Source organism: Cetorhinus maximus, chromosome 6, assembly GCF_964194155.1.
Source record: "Cetorhinus maximus chromosome 6, sCetMax3.hap1.1, whole genome shotgun sequence".
NCBI lineage: Eukaryota > Metazoa > Chordata > Chondrichthyes > Lamniformes > Cetorhinidae > Cetorhinus > Cetorhinus maximus.
The window spans coordinates 19,171,731-19,192,221 of record NC_135884.1 but is presented as its reverse complement, the minus strand read 5'-3'; the positions used below and the strand labels follow the sequence as shown (position 1 = coordinate 19,192,221).

The window sequence follows — 20,491 nt, the reverse complement described above, 5'->3', positions numbered from 1 at the left end:
AACTGCTGTCGGAAAAAATGGGGTCAGAGATTATGACCTGAAATCACTAAATTAAATGTCGAGTCTGAAAGGCTGTAGACAGCCTGCTGAGTATTTAGAGCATTTCCTTTTTAAATTTTGCATCTCCAGCATCCGCAGTATTTTGCTTTTGTTTTACTGTTTAATAAATCCATTTGGCAATTTTAAACCTAAGCCATGTTCTAGTGAAACATTGATTCTATTGCTTTCTGAAGTTAAGAAATTTTGAGTGACACCATGTAACTTAAATATAATGCAGAGGTACAGTAACAAGAATTTTGTTTCCAAGCCACGAGACTTGCAACAAATTACCTATATACTGGGCAGGCTTCAAAGCATAGGGAGCAAAGGGTTCACCTGCAGGAGTGGTTGGAGATTCTGAACCCAAAAAAGATATCTAGTAAAAAAGATCCAAAACATATTTACCTCTACCAATTGTTACATAAAATTAATATATAGTAAGCAAACAATTACTAGAAGCACTTTGTAAGGATTAGGCAGTAGCAGAGAAGACTACTGTCAGTTAATTAATTTATTTTCCCAATGAAAACAATGGAAGCTCAAAGTCACACATGGACCTATGCAAGGCAAGATGAATTTCCCTATCCTCCTGACTTGCTGCACTCCTGCTGTGAAAGTTCATTTTGATGGCATGGATCTGTGGGCAATAATACTGAGACTGAGTGAGATTTGGCACCAATTGCATGGTAGTAGCAAGGTCCTTTGTTGGGGGTGGGGGTGGGATTGGTTGGTCAAGGTGGGGGAAACAATGCCGACAAAACTCTGTCATGTCTTACAAGAATAGAATCTTCAATGTGCAAACCTGTGAGGCTCTGATTTCATTATCCTTGGAGTTCACCGTTGATGTGGAGATTCCACTGACAATTTTATCAGCATTATTCTGCAGCTTCTTTATGTGAACTTTAGGTTCATTATGTGGTGGAGAAGGCAATTGTCTAGGAGCTGATGCTTTTACCTGAAAAAGTAAAAACCTTGTTCATATTTGCATAAAAGTTTCTAAGCCTGCTCAAAACAATATGCTGATTTTAGGAATGAGAAAAGTATACATTTTTTATTCATTCACAGGATGTGAGCATTGCTGGCTGGGCCAGCATTTGTTGCCAATCCCTAATCGCCCTTGACACTATATATAGTAAAAATGGCATATCTCCAGTTGAAGAATAATGGTTTCTTAGATAATATGGAATACTGATTTGTTTGTACTGTAACGAAATAAAACTCTAATTGATATGACTCAGCACATATCAGTTCTGAGATAAGCAAATTAGATATTTTGTTAAGTGTACTTACATCTACTTACCTTCTCAGTCTTCCTCACAAATTCATTGTTCTTCTGTCTGCACTGCTGTGAGATTGAAGGCTCAGATGAAGAACAATGTGGCAGGTAAGGCATAAGATCCTTTTCTTCAGGTTGTTTTGTGACAGTCTCTGAAGGCTCTTCCTAAATTGAAAAAATGCTGACAATTCACGAGATGTAACACTGAGTAGTTATAGTATAATACTAAAATATAATTACAAATATATAGCTGTTATTATAGACTGTTAACACTGTTACAATCAAATCAGTTGTGTGCAGTAACACAATTGTGCAACAAAGCTCGATGTAGGTTGACTTTCTCTGCTACAAATTACAGGGTAGAGTTTAATGCTCCCACTGGAAATGGGCGGGAAGGTGCAGAGTTGAGACCTTGTCACCTTCCCAACTTCTTTCAATTAAGGCTGGGGTGGGATGAGTCGAGGGCCCAGAGGCCAACTGAGACCCTCAAGGAGCCACTTAAGGGCCTTATCAAGCCGCCATGTATTCAACCAGCAGGGGTCAGGGGCTAAACCATCTGGGCATATCACTGTAAACCCTGGTGGGTATGCCTGCAGCCTGGTAGAGATGGTCTCTTATTCACAAGCATCCTGTGCCCAACAGAGGCACAGCCTCTGCGGGAATCCACCCTGTCCTTTACAGCAACACCCCCTTCCCTCCGCAGGGACCTCCCTGACAGGTCCTGGCAATCTTGCCCAACTCACCTTCTTCCAGGGCCTCCAGCAACAATTCTCATCCTGCTGTAGCAGCAGTGGCCACTGTTCATGTTAGCGCTGCTGGTACTGGAGAGCTGCCAGCCTCCAATTGGATGGTAGCTCCCAGAGGTGGGACATCCACCCTGCACCAGAATGTGCTGCAGGAAATTGCCACTGGTGAAGCTGGGAACTCTGATAGCAGGCAGGGTACTAACCTAATTGGGATTTAATCCCAACTGGGCTCCCAGAAATAGCAGTGGTGGCGTTGCCATTGGCTCTACAGCTAGTAGCTGTGCCCATCGCCGCAATCATTAAATTCCACCATTAGTTTCTGATGAAGCATCTTCGCCTGAAATGATAACCTACCTTTTCAAATGCTGATGGTATTTTTAGTTTCTGCAACTAGTCTGCTACAGTTTGATGCATTTACAATTGCAAGGGAAGAATTAGAATTATTCTGTTCCAGTTACTCCTATCTTGGCCATCACTTGCATACATCAAAATCTCAATATCTATAAGCTTTGTTCTCATGTACATCTCAAATACAAATTGGATTTCTTTCAGGGATCAGTGTTTTGAGATGCAGCATTTAAGTAATTTAAGATATGACATTCGTAAGTGTAGCATGCTTTGATAAACCACTGATGACTTTTTTTATTCACAGGATGTGGGCATCGCTGACTAGGAACATAGGAACAAGAGGCCATTCAGCTCATCGAGCCTGCTCCACCATTCAATACGATCATGGCTGATCGAACACTTCAATGCCTTTTACCCACACTATCCCCATAACCCTTTATGTTATTGTTAATCAGAAATCTATCAATCTCTACCTTTAAACATACTCAATGACTGAGCTTCCACGGCCCTCTGGGGTAGAGAATTCCAAAGATTCGCAACCCTCTGAGTAAAGAAATTTCTCCTCATTTCGGTCCTAAGTGGCTTCCCTCTTATTTTAAAATTGTGTCCCCTGGTTCTAGACTCCCCAACCAGGGGAAACATCTTGCCTGCATCTACTCTGTCTATTCCTTTAAGTATTTTGTAAGTTTCAATTAAATCACCTGTCATTCTTTGAAATTCTAGAGAATGCAGACCCAGTTTCCCCAATCTCTCTTCATCAGACAGTCCCACCATCCCCGCAGCAAGTCTGGTGAACCTTCATTGCACTCCCTCAATAGCAATAATATCCTTTCTGAGGTGATGGGACCAAAACTGCACACAGTACTCCAGGTGCGCACTAACCAACCTTCTATACAATTAAAGCAAGGCTTCACTACTCTTGTACTCAAATCCTCTTGCAATAAAGGCTAACATTCCAATAGCCTTCCTAATTGCCTGCTGCACCTGCATGTTAGCTTTCAGTGACTTATGGACAAGGACACCCAAAAGGACGTACCTTTTTTACGAATACACTTTCTAAACTCTTACCATTTAGGAAATACTCTGCACATCTGTTCCTTCTACCAAAGCAGATAACCTCACATTTTCCACATTATATTCCATGTGCCATGTTCTTGCCCACTCACTAAGTCAGTCCAAATCCTCCTGCAGCCTCCCATCTTCCTCACAACACACATACCCGCCTACTTTTGGATCATCCGCAAACTTGGAAATATTACATTTGGTCCCCACATCCAAATCATTGATATATATTGTAAACATTTGGGGCCCAAGTACTGATCCTTGTGGTACCCCACTAGTCACAGCCTTCCAATGCCAGAATGGCCTGTTTAATCCTACTCTCTGTTTTCTGCCTGTTAGCCAATCCTTAATCCATGCCAGTATATTGCTTCCTATCCCATGTGCTTTTATTTTGCTAATCAACCTCCTGAGGGACTTTATCAAAAGGATTTTTAAAATCCAAGTATATGTCCTTCGACTGTCCTTTATCAATTTTGTTAGTAACATCCTCAAAAAGCTCTAACAAGTTTGTCAAACATGATTTCCCATTCGCAAATCCATGCTGACTACGCCCAATCACATCATGATTATCCAAGTATCCATTTATCACATCCCTTATAATAGATGCTAGCATTTTCCCTTCTACTGATGTATGGCTAGGCCAGCACTTTTGCCCATCCCTAATTGCCCTTGAGAAGGTTGAGGTGGAGATGCTTTCTTGAACCGCTGCAGTCCATGTGGTGTAGTACACCCACAGTGCTGTTAGGGAGGGAGTTCCAGGATTTTGACAGTCAAGAGTGGCTTGGAGGGGATCTTCCAGGTGGTGGTGTTCCCATGTGTCTGCTACCCTCATCCATAATTCCCATGGAATGCCGACTTTGACATTTTAATGTCCACACAAGATGTAATTATATATTCCATGGGTCTGTACATTTCTTGAGTTCTACTTGCAACATTCAAAATGCTTAGAAAATAATGGCCCAGAATGTCTGTGGAGTGGCAGTCACTGTTAGATTGCCATTCCACTTCTTTTTACTTACCCTGATCAGGAGCTGCACATATTTCACCCGGGCCTGGCGAGAAAGGTGCTGCACAGAAGCTCCGAAGTTCTTCCAGTACAGGGCAGCAGTGTCAGGAGAAGTGAAGCCATGCCACGAGCTGCCGTAAGGTAATAATTTTAAAGGTCCCAGTCACTTTGGGAAGCCAGGGGAAAGGCAAGTGTGTAAGGTAAGTGGGTGAGAGGTTAGAGTGCTCAGGTGGTTGGGGGAGCAGGGGGTAATGGGGGGCTCCGGGGAGCGTGGGTGGGGGTCAGGTGGTCTGGGGTTAGATGTTCAATGGGGGGATCAGAAAGGTAGTTGGGGTCGGGAGGGTAGTCAGTGGGTGTGGGTGGGGGGTAGTGGGGAGGGGAGTCGGAGGGATAATCGGTGAGTGGTTGGGGGTTTTGAGGAGTGGGGAATTTGGGGTGGTTGAGAGGGTGGAGATAGTTTGGGGGTTCAGAAGGGTAATTGAGGGGTGGGGAGTGATTGGGGGCAGAGGGGGTTTGTGTGTCAGGTGGGTAGTCAGGGAGGTGGGGGGGTGTCAGAGATAGTGGGGGGCTGGGTGGGATGTGGGAGTCAGGAGGGTCATGGGGGGGTTGTTGGTGTGGGTTGGGGGGTAGTAGGGCATGTGGGGTGGTTAGTCAAGGATTTGGGTGGGTAGATCGGGGGGGAGTGAAGTAGTGTAGGGTGATGGGGTCGTAGGCAGGAGGGTAGTTGGGGGTGTCAGTATTACCCAGGAGTTAGAAGTGGTTTTAATCTTTTTAACCTTTTCTGGGTAACTATTCTGCTCAGAGAGTCGGAACCATCTGAAATCTCAGATTTAAATCGCAGTTTTGGATGGTTCTAGGTACAGGGAAATTGCCCATGGGATGTTAAACTTCCCAGGCAATTCCCGTGTAGTCCTTGTGTGGGGACCTCTGGGGGTCCACCAGCACATATTCTGGGTACGTCAGGGATACGACCTGCCACCGGAGGGAACAGAAGGGAATGATGTTTGCAGTAATTCTCAATAAAGTTTCAGGAATTGCATTTTAAGTGAGATTACCAATTCACTCTGGAGAATACAAAAATATCAATCTCAATACAACACAGACATATACATTGTAAAACCCAATGAAATAATAGAAAATGCAGGTACACTTGACTTTAGAAATTCCAAAGAAAATCCTGGGTGGTGTGCAGATATTTAGTATATGCAAATAATTTCAATACTCCTCTCCTGCTGATGGAAAGATGCCAATAACCCCTCTGAAATAAATCTCAGTGGAATTTTGTAAATTTTACCAAGCCAGATGTTGCAAGTCTGCCATCAGAGTGATTTTCATTTGTTATATCTCATATTGCAGACACATTACAAAGGGGTTCCAATGCCTCAGTCTTGTCGTTCACAAAGCAAGATTCAAAGACTTTTCAATTCACAACCATTCATTTAGATAGCTCAAGATGGCTGTTACAACTACTACCCAGCATTTGATTAGTTGACAAAGAGAACATAAATCAAGCTATTACAATCGCAATGCTGATAGGGTTAGATGAAGAGGGGTAGAAAGAGGTTTCTATGGAGCAACTGATATGGAGCAATTGGGCTGAGTGGCCTATTTCTGAGTTGTGCTTTCTATGTAATATCTCTATCTAAATGTACAATTTATTTGGTGGATAATGAAATTGCATGCTACTTATATCAGAAAGAAATATTATAGGATACTTACAATTATTCTAATTGGTACAAGTGGTTGCAGCAGTTTTTCTGTAGAGTCAAAACTCTCCTGTCAAAACAACAAAAATACCAATGAAATTTTTCTTACTTTAGCCTGGTGGCCACTATAGCCTCAGCCTCTTAATTGTCCAGACACCACTTTCACATTGTTCAACTCACTCAATATCTTAGTATGCAGACAGTCCCATAAAATCCATTTGAAACTATATTGAGATTGCCATGTTAATGTTTCCTGGAGACTAAACGTTTATTAGAGATTACTTCAAAATGAGCCTAGCTAGTACAGCACTGACATTAGGATTTTGTTCCCCCACTGTGATCAATCTTATTTATTAATGAATAAGTCATAGTCTCTTTAAAATCAAAAGTCAAACAAGCCTGTCAATTGTGTCTAGCAAACCGTTCAGCAGCCATAATAGGTGTAAGTTCTGTTACTTATTCAAATTCATAGTTATTGGTAAACATTTACTGCTTTAGCTGGAATTTTATAACTAATACATTTTGGTGCTATATACGTAAACAAATGTATTAACCTAAAGATTTATAGAAACAAAAGGAATAAGAATAGAATACCAAGTGTAAAGCTAATTTTTTTAAATTCATTTACAGGATGTGGGCATTCCATGCTAGGCCAGCATTTATTGCCCATCCCTAATTGCCCTTGAGAAGGTGGTGGTGAGCTGCCTTTTTGAACCGCTGCAGTCCATGTGGTGTAGATACACCCACAGTGCTGTTATGGAGAGAGTTCCAGAATTTTGATCCAGCAACAGTGAAGGAATGGTGATATATTTCCAAGTCAGGATGGTAAGTGGCTTGGAGGGGAACTTCCAGGTGGTGGTGTTCCCATCTATCTGCTGCCCTTGTCATTCTGGATGGTAGCAGTTGTGGGTTTGGAAGGTGCTACCTAAGAATACTTGGTGAGTTTCTGCAGTGCATCTTGTAGGTGGAACACACTGGTGGAGGGAGTGAATGTTTTTGGAAGGGGTGTCAATCAAGCAGACTGCTTTGTCCTGGATGATATCCAACTTCTTGAGTGTTGTGGGAGCTGCACTCATTCAGGTAAGTGGGGAATATTCCGTCACACTCCTGACTTGTGCCTTGCAAATGATGGACAGGCAGTGGGGTGTCAGGAGACGAGTTACTCACTGCAGGATTCCTAGCCTCTGACCTGCTCTTGTAGCCACAGTATTTATATGGCTAGTCCAGTTCAGTTTCTGGTCAATGGTAACCCTCAGGATGTTGCTAGTGGGGAATTCAGATATGGTAATGCCATTGAATGTCAAGGAGTGATGGTTAGATTCTCTCTTGTTGGAGATGGTCATTGCCTAGCACTTATGTGGCGCGAACATTACTTGCCACTTATCAGCCCAAGCCTGGATATGATCTAGGTCTTACTGCATTTGGACATGGACTGATTTGGTATCTGAGGAATCATGAATGGTCCTGAACATTGTAAAAACATCAACAAACGTCCCCACTTCTGAACTTATGATAGAAGGAAGGTCATTAATGAAGCAGCCGAAGATGGTTAGGCCTAGGACACTATCCTGAGGAAAATATTGCACACACATGCACACACTGGGTGGAATTTACTGCCCTCCCACCCGGAGGCAAGTCCTGAGGTGGATTGGGGCGTTGATCAGGCAGGAGGGTGCAGGGTGGGAACCCTCTCTCCTTTCTGCCTAATGCCCCTTCCGATTAGGTCTGGAGGTGGAGGGGGGCGGTTGTGGGCAGCCTTCCCGCCCAGAATGGCAATTGAAGCCCTTAAATGGACCATTGATGGCCACTTAGGAGCCTCATCTCGCCATATTTATTCAACTAGTGGTGGATGGGTGACTTGCCATGCAGGGGGACCAACAAGTGGAGGGGGTGGTGGGAAGTGCTGTTCCTCATTCAAAGGCACTCAGTGCCGGATTGAAGGCCCTGGCATCAGGAAGGAGGGGGTGCCCACTGAAAGACACCTCTACCCACCTCACTGGTGACCCCCTCCCTATGACCCCCATCCTGCCGTCGCTTTCTCCAGGAATGCCACAATGAACCCTGGTTAAGTGTATTACCAGCAGAAGGCACCGCTCCCGAAGGGGGAAATCCTGCAATTAAATGTCCCCTGTGGAGCTGGGAGTTCCAGTGGACTAATTTCCTCGGGACTCCTGGAAATCGGGTTGGCAGGAGTGCCATCAGTTTTGGTGGCGGATGTCACCCATCCACCCCCACCACCGCCGCCCTCATTAACTTCCACCCACAATTACACCAACAAAGCAAATTGCTGTGAGCTTTCTGAAATGTAACTACTTCCTACCTGCACCTCAGGTGACTGTACTTCCTTAAAGACAGGCTGAAGCAGCTCAAAGGTGTCATCCTTTCCATCAGAGAATTTAACTAAGATCTGGTTATCAGAGTTTTCAGCTTTTCCTTTCAGCATTACACCATTGTGTAGTTCAGTATTGTCAGCCTGAGTACTGCTGGTGAGTATTTTGGCTTCTGCATTAAGACAGCCTTTTAAGCTGGGTAAAGGTTCATCCCCCCTTGTACTGTCAGAATTAGAGGTCCTTCTTTCAGCTCCATGCATAATATCAATGTCTACTTTGCTTATTGTAGCTACTGAATTTGTTGTGCTGTTCAAAACCTGGTGCGAAACATTTGAATGCTTTTCTTCTCCTTGATTAGTACAGGTCACATCATTGAGCTTGCTTTTCTGAGATGCCTTTTCTTCCGTCTAGAATATGAAGACAAATACATTTCTTCAAAATTATACAACCTTAAATTTGGATTTCTGGATACTTTTAGAAAGATCCTTAATCTCAGATAAAGTGCACAAGTCAATTGTTTTCACTTCTTAGTTCTTTTTCATTCTCAGGATGTGGATTTTTATAGCCCGTCCCTAGTTGTCCTTGTGAGGTGCTGGGTGAATCTTTTATTTCAACTGCTGAAGTTGGTTCAGTGAAGGTGCTCCCACAGTGCTGTTGGGTAGGGAGTTCCTGGTTATTGACTCAGTATTGGTGATGGAATGGTGTCGAATGTGAAAGTCAATATGGCAAATGACTTGAAAGGAACCTGAAGGTTATGATGCCCCTTGCTCTTGCTGCCCTTATCCACCTAGGTGTGGAAGTAGAAAGCTTGAGAGGTACTTCTTTCATAGCACACGTCATATTCTATAATAATAATGCAAACTTATACACCCATGAACACAGGCTATCATGGATTGGTGGGTCACAAGTTCAACCCCCATTCTGTTCAATTCTATTCCCTCTCTAAAATTCACATGACTTTGAGGAGCCAAGCTCTTACCAAGAGTCTGGTTTGGGGTTAAAGGAATTCAAATTAGGTTTGTCTCTTGGGTTGTTCTTCCTTTCCCCCGCTGGCTGTCCTAGGGTAGCATTGACAATAGGCTGGGAGCTGTCTGTTAGGACTGTCCTTGGAATCCAGAGCGTGTATGACGTGGGTGGGGGGGGGACGACCAATAAATGAGTGTGCAGAGAGAAAATAAGACATTCCAACATATCCTCAAAAAATGAAGAAAAGAAAAGCAAATGTGGAGAAAGCAAATGTATCATCTTATGAATGAAAAATGTCAGGGGTTTCTGCAGGCAACATATTGGTGCATACAATAATTAGACTAATTTAAATGTTCAATCGAAAGAGTACCATAAATCTTCACCAAGGCACGACTCAGTACTTGGAACTCTGACCTTTACATATTTCCTGGTGGGATCCATGTCCTGCAAGAGGACCCCAGATTCATGTTCTGAATTGTGCTTCAATGTCACAGTGGAGGAATTAATGGGTCTAGATTCTAAAGAGGTTTTCTTACGTGTTTTCATAGCTTTCCTACAATATATAAAAAAAGTGTTACAAATAAGGGTTTTATGGTTCTAATGTCAATGACTATGTACCAGAAACATTCACAACATCACAAGATAGTTATAGATGAGAATGGCCTTTCGTCCTGTATAAATTCATCCACCCAGACACAATCTCCCCATTTCAGTATCTAATTGTTTCTTAAATGCTTCCAAGGTTTTCCCCTCTACAATGTTACCCTGAAAGTTTATTGTTGATCATGAAACTAATATTATTGTTTACATGTTGATCACTTTGTCAAGAAGTATTTCTTCACATCAGTCTTAAATTTATCCATACCAGTTTGAATCTGCGTCGTCTTCCTGCACCCTCTCAATTTAATTAAAGTAATATTTGGATTTACCTTTTCCATTCCCTTAAGCTATTTTACATACTTCTGTGAAATCACTTCACAGATAACTCCTTTACATACTGACAACTCAGGTTTCTCTCACCTTTCCTCATAACTCAGACCTTTGACACTCGGGTTCAGTGTCAGAGACTGCATCCAGTACTTGAATGCCTCTCTTGTATTTCAGCAACCAGAACGGGACAGAGAGGTACAATGTAAACAGTGCATTATTTGATAATAACTTTCTCTGACTGATATTCTATTGTTTTAATTATTTAATTCAACATTCCATTGGCTTTGTTCACTGCTGTTCTGCATTGGTTGAACATGTTTTGAACCTACTAAGACTCATAGCAGATAAAAGCAAAATAACGTGGATGCTGGAAATCTGAAACAAAAACAGAAAATGCACGAAAAACTCAGCAGGTCTGACAGCATCAGTGGAGAGAGAGAAACAGAGTTGACGTTTCAAGTCTGTATGACCCTTCTTCAGGCTCATAGCAGCTTCCTTTCGGTTAAAAATAAAGATAGCCATGGTCATCTTTTTCCCAAACATCTTACTCCAATGTAGAGAAAACATAATTGCGTGGTAAATTTGATCAAAGATTTAATTCAACTATTTTTATTTTAAAAGTGTTATCAAATATACCTACGCTTTTGTGGCTTCCAAGAACAAGGCAATGTGACTCTTGACGTATGACTTCCTGAGAACAGCTTTGACATCTGGTCGTTCCTCAGGCCTTCTGCTCAGCATGCTATGTATCAGCACTCCCAGCTGTTCACTGTATTCCTTTGGTATAGGTGGCAGCTACACAACAGATAGAAGCATTGTTCAGATAAATAATATTGTGCAGAAGTCTTCATATCAGTTCTGTTCTAAATATATTGGGCCGGATTTTTGTCCAGTGATGGAGGCAGGAGTGGGGTGGGGAAGGACAAAAACTGTTTGGCAGCAATTTCAAATTTGTAGTACCTTTCTGATCCCGAGCTAGTTTTGTGTGGCCTTTTTGTGAATTGGGAAGGCCTCGGATTGCGACCCTGCACGCACCTTTTCTGGGTTTGTCAACCCTACAGCAAGTTTGAATTTTGCCCCTCCCCTCTATTTGTGTGTGCTGGTGTTGGTTTTATAAGCCCTAAAAATACTTATCCTGCTGGAGAGCTTGTGACCACCGGGGGGAGCTTGCTGATGAGTCAGAAACATTCTGACAGGTAAGTGTTAAATGTTTTGACAACTTCAAATGTCACTAATAGATGCTGTATTGTAATGCAGACGTGTTTTAACTACAGCAATTCATCATAGGGCTCTATCCTGCAAAGGTAAGTTGACCATTGCATTGACCAGTTTTGTTCAAGTGTTGAGATGCATTTGAGTACTTTTCCCATTGAAGAAAGAGCCATAATTCATTCAGAACTGTAGAAAAATGTGCTTGGAAAACTCCTGTCATTGTCTGGACTGTGATTTAAACATCAAGAGATCTTTAACTTTGAAAAAAAATTGCCCCCCTACAGTTGAAAGTTTAGAAAATCTAACCATCCCCTCCACTCCATTGATTGACAGGTCATCTGCTTTGAAATGGAAATGAAACACCATCCGATTTTTCAGTTTCATGGCCTGGAGCTGCAATAGTTTGTTTTTACAGCTGAGTCTATTATGAATATTTGGCTAAGTTTCAAAAGCTACAAAACCACTTATCTCAGCAGGGGGCTGTGTTCACATTTTGATTACAATTTTAAGAAGTTATTAAAGAATTATGCGTCTTTGATGTGGTAAGTGAATAAGTGTTTGTTTTTACATCAGATTGACCACTTGAGGGGATTTTTTTCGAATGGCTTTTATGAATGAAAGTTTTTTCAGTATGAAGTGTGTTTGAATTAAAGCTCTATTAGATTGTTAGAAGGTTTCTTTTAAATGTCCATTTCAAAGACACTTCAAAGACATGCCCACAATGGATAGCGGGCAAGTGGCTATGGAGGATACTTGGAGGGTATTGAGGCATGGGGATATAAGCCTTTGCCCGCCCTTGACCTCCTCTCGTCAGCCTCAAAATTGAGGCCAAATGGGAAGTGGCCCTTAAGTGCCATTAATTGGCCACTCACCCTTGCCCCAATTGAAGCTGTTGAGTAGGCCACCCTAGACCTCAGTTGCCACCTGCAAAATTGAGGGCAGGTCAGGTCTGATGGGCAGGAGGGAGGCGGGAAGGTCACCCGGGTAATTTAACAGGACCCCATCACCCCATCCCCCAACCCCTGTCTGCTAACCCACCAGCGGGGGACCATTCAATTCAGCCCTACATCTCTGAGAGACAAAAATATGGCGGCAATGGGCTTTGGAAGTCAGAAATGAACAGAACTTGCATTTCCCTTGCAAAATCCAAGTTATAAAATCTCATGTATGTTCCAAGTTCTAATGCTAATATTGAAGCTAGTTTTTTCACTTACATCATACATTTTCTTCAGACATCACTTTCAGTGCATCGATGTAAACCAAGTATTTAAAATATTAATATGGTAGACTCATGCAGCAACAGCATACAATTATACCTAGTGTGAGGACACACATTTCTTTCCTTTTTTCTGATTTTCCTGAATGTCAAAGTTTCTGATCAAGCCATCATTGGAGGCCAGGTGCATCCACAAAGAAGTACACTTAGATAATAAGTGAATGGCACCATCTCCAGGTCTCCAAAGGATTTTAAAAGGCTCAAGCTATGACCTTTATTTGTTCTTGAAAAGGGTTCTGACTGCAGTACAAAGGCATGGCTGGACAATGGCTATTTATATGTTTACTTTTTCCATGTTGGCAGCATTGAAGTATTGCTGAACTGTATAAACTCTGCTTTGGTACAATGTTTCGTTTGGTAGACTGTGTATAATTTTTTGCTTTATCATACTGCTTGTAATATTTTAAGTTAAAAAAAACCTTTTCTTGACATTAATATTAATCATTACTTCTTACCAACATACTACAAAGGCATACTCAGCAATAATTTTAACAACTTTCACTGCACCAGTAAGATATTTTCACATCTAACCACAATCCTTTGCTTCTCAAAGCAGAAACTTATTTTTTTTATATTTGTTCTTGGGATGTGGGCATTGCTGGCTAGGCCCACATTTATTGCCCATCTCTAACTGCCCTTGTTTAGTGGGTCTGCAGTCAGACCAGGTAAGGATGGCAGATATCCTTCCCTAAAGGACATGAACCAGATGGGTTATTACAACAATTGGCAATGGTTTCATGGTCATTAGGCTTTTAATTCCAGATTTTTTTTATTGAATTCAAATTTTATCATCTGGGATTTGAACCCAGGTCCCCAGAGCAATACCCTGGGTCTCTGGATTACCAATCCAGTGACAATACCACTACGCCACCACCACCACCACATGAGCATTGTTTTCCAGTATATTCTATCTAAGCCTACTAAACTGAAACAACTGGAATAGAAATCACTCACAAACATGAACTGCAGATTTTTTATTAAACAAAGGTACTCCTTATAAATAAACAGTGGCTTGGTCATACAGAACTTGAATATTGCTGAACAGAGAGACATGTTGCCTAAAGTTTTCATCTTGTATTCATCAGGACAAACGTAAGAATGCCAAATTTCAAACAATCACAATAACTAATACTACATGAGGAAAGGTTGCTAACTGGTTGTCAAGTTGACTCTGATTGGCCAAGGCGTTGCCATGGAGAAAGCGATGAGGAACTATAGGCTCCCCAGGTAATTCACAAAAGCTGCAGGGCTTGAACATATTCCTTTAGTTTACAGAAAATATTACACTATGTTGCTTCTAGCAAGGGTAAATGAGCTATGTTTTGAGCCTGACTAATTATCTTAAATTGGTTATTAGTGTAGCTATTAGCACATTCCGGGTTGTTCAGCAAGTGCTAGCCAAATGCGGAATCATACGTAATTGTAAATGTTTTGTTTTGGGTTTTGCATGTGCAGGCTGGTTGAGCATGGTCTGCACTCTGCCTATTACAAACAACTGAAGGAACATGCTTTTGATTTGATCAGCCAATCATTGGGACATACAGCCTAAGTAACTGGCCATTATTAATTATAAATAACCTTATTCTAATCTTGTATTGCTTAAAAATGTTGTAAATTTCATGACTTTTAATTTGTTTTTCAAAGTTGATCCATATTAGTCATTTTTATCAGTAACCAACATAAGAGCAGGTTCTTTCTTTCTCTACCTCTTATTCATCCTCAGGATATGGAGCTTCTGGCAAGACCTGCATTAATTGTCATTCCTATTTGCCTTGAGAAGGCCTTCTTCTTGAACTGCTGAATACTGGCAAACTAAGTAAAGCACTTGATGAGGTTGACAGAAAGTAGAAAAATGTCATGGAATGTACATTACCTTTCCTTCAATAATCTTGAAAACCAAGGAGTTCATATCCTTGGCATTAAAGGCATGTTTCAATGTTGCCATTTCAAACACACAACAACCAAGGGCCCAAACGTCAGACTATACAGAAAAATGAAGAAAGGCTTACAAGACAGATAATATTTTTACCACAATTCATATTCTTTTTACTGCTTTACTAAAAAGATATGCTGTAATGTTATGCATAATTCTTTAAAGCTTCTCTTTATTGAACATTGTTCAAAAGGAAGTTAGCAAAATCAGCCTGCTCCCAGGAGGCAGGGCGCTCATACTGTGATGCTGCTGGGTGCTGCACAATAATTTCTCTTTCAGCTTTAACGCTTACTGGCTGCATTCCCATGGCTTTAGGAAACCTGGTAGCTAAAGGGAAGTGAGGACTGCTGGATGGAACATGTACGTGGTTTTTCAGCACTGCTTGTGATCCAAAAACAGCAGAGGTGCTTCCCCTGGCTTTCCAAGCAAACCTGTTTTGACTTCACGTATTTAAAGCCCCAGCTAATCAAACCCCTACCCCCACCGATAAATGAACCTCAAACGCCCCCACTCCAAAGTTCCTCATCTTTGTTCCGATTTCTCTCAAGCAACTCACAATTACCCCCTACCCACCAAATCATGTACCCTAAGCCCCGCTTCCCCACCCCACCACATTGAACTCTACCCCAGCACAGCTGGGACCCTATCTGCTCCTGTGTTGCATCTCTGCTGCAGCAGGGAACTGGGTCTGTCAGACTGCATTCTGGACAGGGAACTTGTTAAAAAAAACATTCTATGGCATTAAAGGTCTGCAGCAATCAGGCAAACTCCCACTAGAAATCCAACTTCCCACTTCGAAATCCTGCTTCATTAAATATCAGGCTTTTGAGTCACTTAAAAATTCCAAGTTTAATACCTAAACTTTGCCATGATAGCTGACAGAACTGAGCTACAATTAGTTTCAGTATGCCTTAGTTTATGGAAAATAGAAAAATAAAAGACCAGGATTCCTGATCTCTATCAAGCAATGCCAACTGCAAATGCATGTGTGTGGCCGCCAGATAAGGATAGAGTTGGAGTCACTCTGAGTTGGCTCCTGCTACTGTTCAGGTTCATATAGAAAAATGGCTGCACAGGTGAGGTATTACAGAACAGTTTCTGCCCAAGACAAAGGCAATATTAAAGGAGAAAAAAAAGCACATACCATATGCAGTAAAGATGTGTAGAAACTGGAAAAATGTATTCTTAACCTATAATATAAAGCTGATCTAACCAAAAGCACAATGAAGTTATACAAGAGCACTCTACCTTATGGTTGTATGGTTTATTACAGAAGAGTTCAGGACTCATGTAATAAGGTGTTCCAATCAGAGTACTGGCCATATCATGCTGGTTCTCCAACACTCTGGCAATGCCCAGGTCTCCAACTTTAATAATACTTGTTTTTGTTAGAAAAATGTTTTGAGTTTTAAGATCTCTGTGCAGGATGCGTTTTTCATGTAAATACTGTAAAAAAAAAGCATACATAGATCTCATTAAATATACAGTCACCTCAAAATAAAATGTTTTGCATTCCAACTGTTATACTCAAGCCACTCTTTATGAGTTACCTGAGTGCAATGTGTTGTACAAAATCCAAGTTGTGCATTAATTAAGACAGAGAATTTACAGACACAAAGATTGTAATATTTCATTTGAAAAAATATGCAGAATAATTCTAAACTGGTGGATGAACACCCATACCTAATCTAACACTGATAATTTGTGAGTTTGCATTTTTATGATTATATTAAGTCATCTGAATAGTGGATTCACAGTGTATGTCCATTGACATACTTATTCACAAACTCATTAAATGTTGCCTTAATAAAGTTACGTAATCTTCTAATGTAAAATTAGGATGAATTATCAGTGAAAAAAATTCTAAGGGATGGCTGCTGAAAGAATAACTAATCATTCAAATTTTTACACGGATGATGTCTTGGCCAACACCAACATATTAAAATGGAAAACTCATATTGAAGTTACATTGAATTTAGAAACTACAGTGCAACATTAAAATTTGCTCTTTTTAACTTATTTCTTTGTTCCTCTGTAGAATTGTACCTGTAAAGCCATGGCAATCTGGACAAACCACTCCACAATCTGACTTTCTGGAAGCAATTTGCCCTTCTGTTCCTTCAGCTTGTGATACAAATCCCCACCTTCACAGTAACCCATCACAATATATAAAAGTCCATCATCTCCTTCCCATGACTCTCTGTAGGTAACAATGTTGGGATGTCGCAGTTGGGATAAAAGCTGGGCTTCTTGTTCTGCTGCTTTGCGCTCACGGCTGGAAACATTTCTTAGATTCAGCTTCTTCACAACAAACTGAAAATCCAATAAAATTCAACCATAAACACAAGCATTGATTATTTAGAAATACTGTACTAGGTTCTTAAAATACATCACATATTTATTTGCAACAGACTTTTTTATTTGAGGTTAAGTGAAAATCAAAGGTGTATAAGAAGCACACATGGAATATAGGAGCAGGAGTAGGTCATTCGGCCTGTTGAACCTGCTCCACCATTCAAACAGATTATGGCTGATCATCTACCTCTAAACCATTTTTCCCCCACCATCCTCATATCCTTTGATGTCATTAGTATCCAGAAATCTCTCAATTGCTGTCCTGAACATGCTCAATGATTGAACTTCCACAGCCCTCTGGGATAAAGAATTCCAAAGATTTACCGCTTTTCTGAGTGAAGAAATTCCCCCTCATCTCAGTCTTAAATGGCCTGCCCCTTATTCTAAGACTGGGTACCCTGGTTTTAGACTCACCAGCCAGGGGAAACATCTATCTACATCTATCCTGTCATGCCCTGTAAGAATTTTGTAAGTTTCAATGAGATCACCTCCCATTCTTCGGAACTCTAGGGAATACAGACCCAATTTCCTCATTCTCTTCTCATAAAGCAATCCCACCATCCCAGGAATTAGTCCGGTTAACCTGTTGCACCCACTCCATGGCAAGTATATCCTTCTTTAAATTAGAAGACCAAAACTGTACACAGTACTCCAGGTGAGGTCACACGCTCTATATAATTGCAACAAGAATTCTTTACTCCTGTACTCAAATCCCCTTGCAATGAAGGCCAACATACCATTTACCTTCCTAATCACTTAACATGCACCTGCATGTTAGCTTTTAGTGACTCATGAACAAGGACACCCATGTCCCTTTGCACATAAACACTTCCCAACATCTCACCATTTAAGAAATACTCTGCCTGTTTTTTCACCAAGTGGATAACTTCACATTTATTCACATTATATTCCATTTGCCATGTTCTTGCCCACTCACTTAGCCTGTCCAAATCCCCTTGAAGCCTCCTTGCACCTTCCTCACAACTTACACTCCCACTTAGTTTTGTGTCATCAGCAGATTTGGAAATATTCAACCAATCAAAGTTGCAAAGCATAGGAGAGATAACTGAGCCATCAGACTCACAGGTACTTGTGGATCTCCTACAGAATTGAGGGCAAGGATAGAATGGAAAGCAAAGACAAATCACATTCCTACTCTCTTTGCTGGAGCTTAGTGGCTCTCAAAGGGGATGTGAAGGTTGATGCCATCAAGGCAGCAGGAGGGCAGGAAGTAACAAGACATGAACAATTGTTACTACTGGAAGAAAACAAACCAGCAAACCCCTGCCCCTAAGAGTCATATGGATCGCACAGTAAGAATGGCCACAGTAGCAACAAAGTCTGGATCGCAATCCCCTCAGAACAATCAGATTGCTAATCGGGGCTTCCAACTGAGTTTTCCCAAGGTGAATAGGTAGATCAATAGATGTATAAGTGAGAAGGGCTACAAAGTTAAATCCAAAACAATTAAAAGGACTTTCCTTGATAAGCACCATTAGATGTTTTCATAATGTTCAAGTGCTGGTTCTTCATAGTGCACTGCCATAGAGTGAATGAGTTTGAAAGCAGAAACCATCTATGCTCGAGCTGTTCATACTGCAGCCTGAGCCCATCCAACCCTTGAAGCCCATAGTCTTACTTGCTATTTTGTATTCGCTGGATTGTCCTGCTTGAGTTTCATGGGTTAGAGATTTGGAAAAGGCCTATATATTGATTATAAGATTGGTTTGAATTGACAACTTGAGAAAATTGAATTTTAATTTAAACTTCCTATGCAGTCCTCGAGAATACGTGATATGGACCTATGCGATATAAAAAAACAAAGGGCTTGCACACTTCTCTGCTATGTTTTGTTAATTCCCTCTGAATTATTTAAAATACCCATTTTTATAGGACTTTGTTACATGTATTGCAAGTACACAATGTACCATCTCATAACCAGCAACACAATTCTTCACTTTTTAGCCATACGATGGGCCACTGAAGGCGTCTGAATAAACTTCCTTCAGCAATACTGATAAACATCCTCCCAGTAAATATGTAGACACTGACGACAACTGTTAGGTTTTTTTGGTCTGCTTTAGTCGCTATGGTGAAAATGAGATGATGAAATAAAAAGAGGTTAAACAGGTTTAAAAAGCTGCCATTTAATGTTACTGATATCGTCCATTAATTCAAACGCTATTCATAGCAGCATTGCAGGCTAGTAATTAGAGGTGGCTTTCAATGGGGTGTGCAGGACGAATTCTATCAGCTCCAGCCAGGTTGTAAAGTAGACTGCCTTCAGATAGAAATGCTTGGATAGAGCCTGGATTTGCCTCTCTCTTTCTACTGAATGATCACCAACAGCGGTAGCAAATTCTTGAGGAACCAACACAACATTCTCCTTATGAAATGGGAAAAAAAAAATGTTGGGTTGTGTTCAACAGCCAATAGGCCAAATGCAGCTTAGGTGCCTCTTTCACAAAACACTTGCTTCTCCTCATTCTAAATGCATACAAAGCCAAATTTCAACTCTGATTAGTTTCATTGAAACTAATGCAGTTGAAATTGGCATTGTGGACTTGATGTTAAGAAGCAGGGGCTGGAGGAAAGGCTTAGCTGCAGCCCTTTGGATTTTCCAGCCCTGGACAACAGGAGAAATCGCTTCCTGGTTGCTAGAAGACCAATCACTGTCGTTGTTTTTTGCAGCAATCTTCTTCCAGCTCAGGGTGTTTAAAGAGCTACACTAATTCTTCCCATGTTCCAAGTTTAAGGGGACGGGAAATAGGAGATGAGGCCAGTGGGGTAGGTTTGCTGTTGTATTTGAGCACTTAGAATTTTTGAGTACCAGATTCTTGCTGGGGAGAAGCTGGTGATATTTTGGTGCACGGGAAGACATGGTTTCTGTGTTTGGAGTATTATTTTAGATACATAAGAGAAGGACAATGCGATTTCTGTTCTATTGGGCTTCTCACAGCCAACTCACTGGTTTTGAACGTCTGGATACTCCTATTTAAGGTAATTTATATTAATGAGGGGAGACATGAAACTGAGGCATTATTATGCAACATTAATCTGTCAGTCTTTGGAATCAGCAAATGCAGGAACTTCAGGGAGGTTAAGTGCAAGATGCTAACAGCGGAGCACCTTGTGGTGATTCACAATGCACAGGGTATCTCTTCCTTGTCAACACCTGCTGGCCAATTTATGCATTTACAACAGAGTGCACTATTCAGACGCTGCTATTTTTTCAGCAAAGTCTGGCCCCACCTGTACCAAGCTAGCTACATCTTTTTACATGGCTGAAGATCCGATCTGGAAGCC

General features: G+C 41.3%; 1 protein-coding gene across 4 annotated transcripts in view; it reads right to left on the bottom strand.

Moving 5' to 3' along the window:
• The window catches only part of nek4 (NIMA-related kinase 4), a 55,384-nt gene that overhangs the window by 25,130 nt on the left and 9,763 nt on the right, over nt 1-20,491 (bottom strand). For all 4 annotated transcript variants that reach the window (XM_078543345.1, XM_078543342.1, XM_078543343.1 and 1 more), the window contains exons 2-10: nt 16,877-17,143; nt 16,079-16,276; nt 14,771-14,878; nt 11,050-11,204; nt 9,894-10,032; nt 8,504-8,920; nt 6,197-6,253; nt 1,340-1,480; nt 842-994 (exon numbers count right to left, since the gene is read on the bottom strand). In XM_078543345.1, coding sequence (XP_078399471.1) covers nt 842-994; nt 1,340-1,480; nt 6,197-6,253; nt 8,504-8,920; nt 9,894-10,032; nt 11,050-11,204; nt 14,771-14,878; nt 16,079-16,276; nt 16,877-17,143 — 1,635 coding nt within the window. The remainder of the gene's footprint in view (nt 1-841; nt 995-1,339; nt 1,481-6,196; nt 6,254-8,503; nt 8,921-9,893; nt 10,033-11,049; nt 11,205-14,770; nt 14,879-16,078; nt 16,277-16,876; nt 17,144-20,491) is intronic.